The 9,296-nt window shown below is 43.0% G+C and overlaps 1 protein-coding gene across 1 annotated transcript; it reads right to left on the bottom strand.

Moving 5' to 3' along the window:
* Window positions 1-15: 15 nt before the first annotated feature.
* bace1 (beta-secretase 1) lies at window positions 16-7,931 on the bottom strand. The gene is made up of 9 exons (XM_012828805.3): window positions 6,969-7,931; window positions 4,774-4,862; window positions 4,196-4,412; window positions 3,956-4,093; window positions 3,575-3,709; window positions 3,327-3,428; window positions 2,565-2,714; window positions 1,648-1,819; window positions 16-1,321 (listed from the first exon to the last, which is right to left on the bottom strand). Exons 1-9 carry the CDS (start codon window positions 7,260-7,262, stop codon window positions 1,077-1,079), a joined length of 1,542 nt encoding a protein of 513 aa, XP_012684259.2. The 5' UTR covers window positions 7,263-7,931; the 3' UTR covers window positions 16-1,076.
* Window positions 7,932-9,296: the final 1,365 nt, after the last annotated feature.

Below are 9,296 nucleotides of genomic sequence, written 5' to 3'. Positions count from 1 at the left end.
TGAAGACACCTCATGGATAGGTACAGTAGTTACTTTATTGAATGGGCCATCATTTTAAATTATTTACACCAGTTAGAAGACAATATAGAGTCAATACATATACTTTTTCATCCATCGCTGACATGTCCTACCCTGGTCCACTAAAAAGCTTTGCTCCCTTCAGTGATTTAGTAGAAACCTTTAAACAGAAACGGTGCATTTTGCTACGTTAAGTGCCCAGGCTTGTGTGTCATCCTAAAACTTAGCTCCAGTGTTGTCCTCCTCCTGCCAGTGGAGACCCAGAAGGAGTTGGAATGTTCTTTGAGGAACATCAATGGACTGATTTTCTTACAGTGTCAGTGAACTCACCTGACAAGGATAGTTGTGAATTCTGGTTTTGCATATTTTGACATTTATGCTTGTATGGATGTACAGACAGCTGCGTTTTGGTGAGTGTGTGTTAGAAATGCATGCGTTTGCATAAGCAATGTCCCACATTAATAAACGTGATATGTTAAGCAGACAAATATTACATTTTGTTGAGGAACCGTTAAAAAAGTGTCATTAATTCTGTTAAATACACATACTTCAGTACTTTGATGCATAAACTTACAAAGCCAGCAGCAGGATCCATCCATATATACCATGTTACTTTATACTGTAAGTTGACAGAATATGTGGTCACATCAGCAGGTCATTTTGAATCATTAGCACTTGATATGAGATTCGTAAGAGGCTGGTATCATAATCACAAAAACTATTCAGCTTTCTTCACTATTCAGTTATTTCTTAAGGTCCCCTGATCGGGATATGTTGTCTTTCGTGCCACACACTCATGTTGTACAGTCACAAACACACAAAAACAGTTACACACACTGTTTATACATAAGCACCCTCCCTCACTGACAGTTGCAATGTCAGACATCAGCGCTTTGATGTCTGTGTGACAAAGGTTTAAACTCAACAAATAGAGGAGACATTTCCACTATTTGTGTGTGTGTGCATCATTTTTGACACTCCACATCATTTTGTTTTGTGTTAATGTTTGTGTGGCCATTTGCCGATTGACAATCTCCCTTATCAAACATAAACACGGGTTACTTCAGGAGGGAAATGTCATCCGCAAAGTCCCCGCCAGTTAACGGGCGCAGGCAACGGGCGAAGCGCCACTGGCACACCATCAGGCACAATGGCAGCATGAACAGCGCACAGATGCCCGCCATAATGTAGGCGATGGTCATGAGGGTGGACTCGTCCGTCTGGGGGATGTTGTAGCCACAGTCCTCAAGGTCAAAGCCATGGAAGGGGCCCTCCACTGAGGCCGTGCGGAACTCATCGTGCACTATAGAGACACGGAGAGAGCAGATGAATCCCAATCAACATGAGGGTTTCTGTCACATGAATAGCATGACTGATAAACAGACAGGAAAAACATTTCATAAGCATTGGGTGAATATAACAAAACAACTAAGAAATGATCACAAAATGTATACATTGTTTAAGCAGTATGGGTTAAGTGCAAAACAATAGACAGAACTCCCATCTAGAACCAAGAAATGAAACAGCAATTCCATTAATGACAATGTACACTACAGGAACAATTTTATCTTCACATGGAGTAAAGCTGTATCAGACTGATATGACATAAATGATTGCTTCTTTCCTCACCATGACAAGTGCTGACAGCGAAGCCGATGCGCTGGTTTTGGCGGTCAAACACCACGTAGAAGCCCTCCATGATGACGGCACCCATGACAGTTCCTGTGCTCGACTGGGACACGGCAAACTTGTAGCAGTCCTCCTGGGCCGAGGCCACGTCCTCTACAGGACGCAGGTACTGCTGCAGGGGGGATGGAGGAGAGGAGAGGAGAGGAGAGGGATGCGTCAGAGGTCACAGAGTCACACAGTGTCAGCCCGTCTGTCACAGGACTACTCTCGGATGAATGACAGTGGCCCTTTGAAGGTTACCAGTTTTGTGAATGAAAATACTAATATTACAAAAGTAATGTTATTGTAGTTGGGGGAATTATTTTTTTAAGATAATTCATCTCTTTGTGTGCTCTTTATCATAGAACATGTTTAGGTAATGATGTTTGAAATTTCTACAAAGTCGGAAGCTGAAAAAAAAGCCATTTAAAAAAAAAATATTCTTGGTAAATAAGAGAGGAGTCCTGTGTTCACTGTGAATGTGTGCTCCCAACTTCAACTTGGTTGAGACTTTTCTTTTTTGTTTAGCACCACAACTGATTTGTTTGTTGTTATTGTTGTTGTTTTTGGGTAAGCACGCCCATCTTCCTCTAGCCCAGCAATGTATAGAATTTATCATTTTCATTGTCTCAAAACCATAATGATGGTATTACATGTTAACTGAAACCATATCAACAGAACGATTGTGTTCATCTTACAGTGATTAGAATTAAGTGTATCAAAAGTTCACAGTTTCAATGCATCAAATACCTTGAGACGTCTCCCTTCATCTTTCTAAACATTATTGTCCTGGTTCCATAGAGCAATAAGGATAGCAGATCTATATGATCAAGTCATTTCAACATACGGAAAGCATACAAAACAACCATCTTCCTTACCTGTGGCAGGATAGAGATGCGGAAGGACTGGTTGCGGTTTTCACTCATCAGGTAGAGAGAGATGACAGGGAAGATGTGCCAGGGGGTGGTGCCCGCCTGCCAGCACACCAGCTGCTCACCCAGCCAAAACCCCGACGGGAACTGCTCAGTCTGAGGGGAAGACGCATGAGGTGGAGAAGAATGAGAGGCATTTTCGGGTTTAGGTTTTGGGTTTAGGTTTAAGGTTTGGTAGACGGTTTTGTCCAAAGTGACTTACAAAACATATTTCTTTTTTAAATAGAACACAACACTGAGAAATAAAGCATTCTGCATAATACAACAGAATATACAAATAATACCTAAAACGTATAATAATAACATGACACATATTTGAATTATACGTTACTTCCAGCGTATGGTTCTTTTTTGGTTGAAGATATTCTGACTACATACTAATACTTTGACAAAATGAAGCACAACATGATATGGTATAATTGATAATAGTGTGTGGACTTATATGTCAACAAAAGTGTGGTGGAGTGGAAAGACAAGAATGACAACAGAATGAGAGAATCTCAACAATCTGTGCCTTTGTATGTCAATGGTTAAACAATGGATGAACTGAACTGACTGACACAGAAACGCTATTCTACTGCATGTGACCATGACCCTCTCCAGTGATAAAAAACTATCGCCACAGTACTTTTCTTTCTTTTATGCTGCATACGAGAGGAAACAGAGGGGAAAGAAGAGAACTGAAGAGAAGAGAAGAGAAGTACTGACTGAGGAGGCTGCTTCAATGGCTTTCACTGCTGCCTGGAAAACTTTGCGAGGGAGTCGCAGGTTGGTCGTGCCACTGTCCACAATACTCTTGTCGTAATTATACTGCAAAGATATATCAAAGAAGAATAGCATTAAAAGTAACACATGAAAAGAGATACAAAAAAAGACATAATGAATGGCGATAAAATATGTATTCAAGTATTCAAAGGAGTCAAAAATGTGTAATATTTTCCATTTTTTTAACAGACCTCTTTACAATCCATGTCAAGATCCTGTCCATTGACCTCAATGCGCACAATGATGACCTCATAATACCACTCCCGGCGAATAGGAGTGTACCACAGGTCTCCTACATACAGAGAGGAATCTGTCCCGCCAATGATCTATGGGAAGAACATGTTAATATATAAGTTAATAGCCTATGTTGAAAATCCCATTCCCAAAACAGTCTCACTGGACTTACATTTTACACTTACACTTACAATTTTGTAAACTTTACACAATTATTTTTACAGCATCCACATCCTTTCTTTGTTTTTTTGTTTGTTTGTTTTGTTTTGTTTTTCTGTGTCATGGCTTTTCTGTCTATGGTGGTATGTCTTCTATCTCCTTCCCTCTCTCATTCTCACCATGCTACCCCCAACTGTGGCACTGCCCAGGCTGTAGTTCTGTGTGTATCCAACGCCACACAGCTGCAGGGAGAAGAGGTTGGGCACGCTGGTCTGCCGAACCAGTGAGTCAAAGAAGGGCTCCAGAGTCTCATCAGGCTATTGGGGGAAAAAAGACGAAGAACAACTTCAATTAGCATTGGGTGTGCTTAGTATTTGGTCAGTATGTGTGCACTTGCTCCTCACATAACCCACACTCACCCGGGCAATTTCAGCGTAGGCCAGTCCTAGGATTCCCTCCCAGTTGGAGCCGTTGATGAAGAAGCGGTCAGACTGGGTGATGGCCGCGATGTTGGCCCTCAGTGAGGCATTGGGCCCATGGGGGATGGAGACTTCGTCAGTGCCCAGCTCCCCCTCCCAGCGGCCCTGTGTGTAGGGAACGTACACGCTGCGGCCTAGGTCTTTGTATGAGGTGGACCTGCAACAAGAAGTGGGGCAAAGGGAAGGTTAAGTACCATGGACAGAGAAACCTTCTGATGTGTATTTAACATTCAGTTACATTCATAAAAGCATTGCAATAGCAACTAGCAATTAATTAACTATTTCATTTGTAATATATTTACATAATTCAATGACCAATAGTGTGCAGTATATTGGTATATGATGATTAAACATAGGCTCTGTGTATAACTGGATTAAATCTTATCATAGGTTATTGTGCATAACTGAATTAGAGCTACCATGAATTAGAGCTAACCAAAGGATGATAGCAAAACCACCATGCACTGACCATGCAGTACAATGCTGACCAAAGAGCTTTAACACTTGCGCTAACTCACAGCGACCGATGGTAGTATCTACGAAGAAAGGGGTGAGGAGCAGCTCCAACGGCGAAATTACTGCTGCCTGTGTCTACCAGGATGTTCAACTGTAAGAGAACACAAACATTTCAGGCTCTTTGGCTTAGTCTAATGTTATTTGCTTTCCCACGTCAAATGGAGGGATTCTAGTTACTGATACAGGAGATGAATGAGTTATCACACACTGAGCACAAGCCACAACAGTTCAGCATGGGTAATCGTGATCTACCTTGGACAGTGATTGATCGTGAGGATTAATTGAAACTGTGTTAATGACTGATAATTAAACGTGAGCAAACACACATAATTCACTCTCGAATTGTGACTGTCAACATTAAACATTCATGTTTTTTTCTGCCTGAAATTTGTCCTTTTTTACACATTTCTCTTCACTAAGTGTGCTTATATATTATGTATGTCATCCTCTACATTTGAAATGCTTCCTCTAACTTCAATGAATTCTTAGAAACCTTAATTAGATCTTAAAGGTACTGGTATTGAAAAGGCCAGTATGGTCTTTATATCACCATCCAAAACACTGGCTGAACATAAGCATAGTGATCCTCACTGACAGATGTAATAAACTCTCTGTGTGAGGTTTCCTCTGCTATTTGTGAACCACTTGACTTGGTTAACAACACACATTCTACTTGTGGTCTTGTTAAAATCACATATTTTATATTGTATTCTCAGATGGTTCTTAGGGCAAATGACTGTGAGTGTGTGTGTATGTGTGTGTATGTGTGGGGTGGGATTTTTGAAGCTCCAACTAGCTCATTGTGGTATTTAAAGAGCAGATTCATTATTGATCGCCCTCCTGCATGCCACCAAAGATTGGCTGAAAGTTGGACAGACTCACTGACTGTGCAAAATGTGATCCTCATTCACCCCCACATGCAGTGAATGAGAGGGAAGGAGAGACATAGTGGAGGGGAGAGACAGAAAGAGCAACCTGAGAACAGTCAAGGGGGATGAGGAGAGAGAGGGGAGCTAAGGGCAAGAGGAGACAGTGGATTGCATACAGAGCACCATAATGAGAAAATGAGAAAGAGAGAAAGAGCAAGGAGAACGAGATCAAATAGAGATCAATACGAGAGATTGCAGCTATAAAGAAATTCACTAACTACACTATGTATGAATGAGAATCCAAGGCCTTCTATTTCCCCAGATATTTCTATTTCCCTTGCCATTCATCACCAAAGGAAGGGAGCCGCACAGCCAGGCTCCTTTATGGCCCATTGTAGTTTGTCAGCACGGATGTTTGCCTCTTTTCCTCACTTTCTGTGCCCCGCCGTGCAGTCACTCGTCCCCGTCTGCCATCTGAGGGATAATACGCTGACTCCTCTCCATCGATCCGTCTTGCCTGCTTCCTGCTCTCGCCTGCTAATCCGGGATGCAAAGCTGTATCCTGACACAGACAGACCTCCAACCTGCCACAAATCCACTGACATTTCCTCTCTCTCTCGCTCTCTCTTTCTTGGTCTCTCTCTCAACCCCCCCCCCCCCCCCCTATGCTCTGCCAAAAATAACGAGCCCTCACAGGGAAGTGTGCCCAGGTTATCTAGTCTTAGATACACAGCATATGAAGAGGGGGAGGCAAACTGCTGATGCAGGGAAAACATCAGAATGGGAAAATGAACGCAGAGTTACTGACAGTGTGAGCCGGTCCTGAGAAATGTTTCAGGCAGGGCAAATCAAAACTGGTTGTGTAATGTGGTGGGTAAAGGATAATATTATGTAATTATGTAATAACACATCACAAGCACATGATGATGTTACTGAAGATTACTTGTGGGAGCTGTGACGAGTATTTATTTCACAGAGAGTATGGGATTACCCACCAGTCCTCCAAGAGAGGGTGGCTGTGGCAAAGCGGTGTTGGCATTGTGAGTTTCTCAGTGTCTCACCAGTGACTTCTGTCCTGAGGTTATCCCTGTGCCAGCATGTACCCTGTCCTTCAGCTGCATCAAAGCTCTCTCTCTCTCTCTCTCTCTCTCTCTCTCTGTCTGTCTGCTCCTACTCTTCTAATTGTATAGTATTTGGATATTTGGATTCGGTTTTCACAACTTTATGTAAAAAAAAGACTTGTATCTGAATGATGAGAGAGATGTTGATACACGTTGGCTTTATCAGATCTGGGTGTCAATAGAATAAAGAAACATAAACATTCTCACCTTTTGAGCTGGGTTGCCTACAGCCATCTCGACATAGTAGCCTTGTCCAGATTTCCCTCGGAGGTTGTCTATCATATTCACAAAATTGATGCCACTGGCAGCTCGCCGCTTTCGAGTCGCCCCTGGAGCGGGCAGCAGAACTGCAGGCTGTGCTTTGGAGTGGGGGCCTTGCCGCAGGGGAATACGAATAGCCATCGAGTCGGAGCGTTGTGGGCCAGCAACGGAGCAGGTCACCACCGAAAGGCCCGTTATCGTCCATAGAAACAGCATCCAAACTAGACAAACCGTCTCCATTTCCGAATGCCGTTGGCTTTACTGTGGTGTTACGGAATATATTTTCTTGTATTTCGGATTTAGTGTGTTTGCTTCTACTCACCATTGGTTTACCGTTACAATGTGTTTGTTCATCGTAAGATCCATTTCGGGAACTGCAAAGAATCAGTTGCAGCGATAACGTTTTCTATATTACGCTGTTTTTCATTGCACTGCTGTCACCGTCATTTCCATCATTCGCAAGGCAAGACATACGTTTAAGAGCAGGTCCTCTATGTCATCCTTACTGTCACCTTCTCCTTCTTAGTGTGGGAAGTTTAAATATAGATACCGGTTACCGCATTTGATGTCTCAATTCCAAAACCCAATCTATCTCGGGGCTCTTCTTTTCGAAGAAAAACGAATGGCAAATAACTACGTCGAAGAAATCCATCGAATCAATGCAAGCAACTATATGACAACGTAACGTTCTGGTTACCAACAATGCCCTAAATGCAAAAAAACAGCTCCTGACGCCGTGTCACTCAAATCTCAATCGCTGTGTTCAAATCCGTTCATCTCCCAAAACATCCGTGCACGTTTATCGTGCGTAACCCTCCATAATCCGCATCCCTCGGCTGTTAAACGCTCCCTACCTCCGACTCCTCCATCTTTTCCTTGCATCCGCGGAAACTGAGCGCATCCCGATAACAAGCCTTGGTGAGGGAAATGTGAGGCGGAAAGGATTATGGGTATAGTAGTCTACCATCTCACTTCACAGGTAAACACACACATAACACGTGAAACATTCGCATGGTAAAGTTTTATTGATATGTAGTCTGTTCTTTACAGTTTGCGCAACGTGCTTTTTAAAATGATCATTTTTTGATCCAGTCTTTTCATTCAATTTATTTGGGAGACCAGATACAAGTTTGACGCATAAAGTTTTTTTTCAGCAGATCAATGTTACGCTACACTGAATAAATTCAAAAGAAAAGGACCCCAGAAGGAATAACCCTTCATTATTAACAAATCATTATTTGCACTACCCTCTCACTCTCTGTGTGGTTGTGTGTGTGTGTCTGTGTGTGTGTGTCTGTGTCTGTATGCGTGTGTCCGCCTGTATCTGTAGATAACAGAAGTTGCATTCAAAGATGATTCACAGTATCATTTCTCAAGATCATCCACAGCGGTAGCAACATCATCTCTCAGGAAGGGTTTGTGAGGTAGACCATTTCATCCCAGGTGCCCCCTGTCAAATGAGCTGAGGCTCCCCCATGCACTGGACAGCGGGGGAGGAGGGGAAGCCGGATAGCTGTGCTGCGTCCCTCTGTCCTTCCTCTCAGCAGGGCAGATGGTGGTGTCACTGTGTTGGAGGGCCAGTCCACTGTGTGCACACTGAAGGGGGAGATGGTGCGAGGGCATGGGCTCTGAAGGAGGAGAAAAATTGAAGTCTGAATGGAACCACATGAGCCCTGGTGGCAGATGCCAATGACAGCTCCTCAGTGGTCCAGACTTTAATGTATCCGACTGGAATTTTGACTGGAATTTGTCCCATGCATGTTTTAGAAAAAAACACTGATTGTGAGGCTTGACAGAATTTGGTTATGTGATTGTCTAATGAATATCTTACAAACGGCAAATACCTTGGAGATTAATCATACAGTTTATGTAAGACAGTCAGACAGGGTCAGAGAAAACTCCAAAATAGTGTGTGTGAGTGTGTGTGTGTGTGTGTGTATGTGTGTGTGTGTGTGTGTGTGTGTGTGTGTGTGTGTGTGTGTGTGTGTGTGTGTGTGTGTGTTAGTGTGAGTGTGTGTGTATGTGTGTGTGTGTGTGTGTATGTGTGTAAGTGAGTTTACCTATGTGCTCACCATAAGAGCAATGCTGTTTAGGTCGGACTCCTCCCATAGCGTGATCATGGCTACATCCAGGCTCAGGTCTGCTCTCATCTGTCTGATGTGGCAGCTGGGGTCTGCAGCTACCTCTCAACCTGCCCAAATACACAGAACAAACCCCATTCAGTGCTTTCAGGGATACATGATTACTAGCACAACACATTATCAGGCAAGTTAA

This window comes from Clupea harengus, chromosome 9 (genome assembly GCF_900700415.2).
Source record: "Clupea harengus chromosome 9, Ch_v2.0.2, whole genome shotgun sequence".
NCBI lineage: Eukaryota > Metazoa > Chordata > Actinopteri > Clupeiformes > Clupeidae > Clupea > Clupea harengus.
Note: the sequence above shows the minus strand (reverse complement) of the source record. Positions and strands in the feature narration are given on the sequence as shown.

Excerpts from the sequence above, each read along its gene's own strand:
- bace1 (XM_012828805.3), bottom strand. The coding sequence starts at position 7,262 with ATGGAGACGGTTTGTCTAGTTTGGATGCTGTTTCTATGGACGATAACG. Across the intron at positions 4,413-4,773 it reads AGATACTACCATCGGTCGCT|GTCCACCTCATACAAAGACC; the intron begins GTGAGTTAGCGC and ends TTCTTGTTGCAG. Across the intron at positions 4,094-4,195 it reads CCTACGCTGAAATTGCCCGG|CCTGATGAGACTCTGGAGCC; the intron begins GTGAGTGTGGGT and ends TTCCCCCAATAG.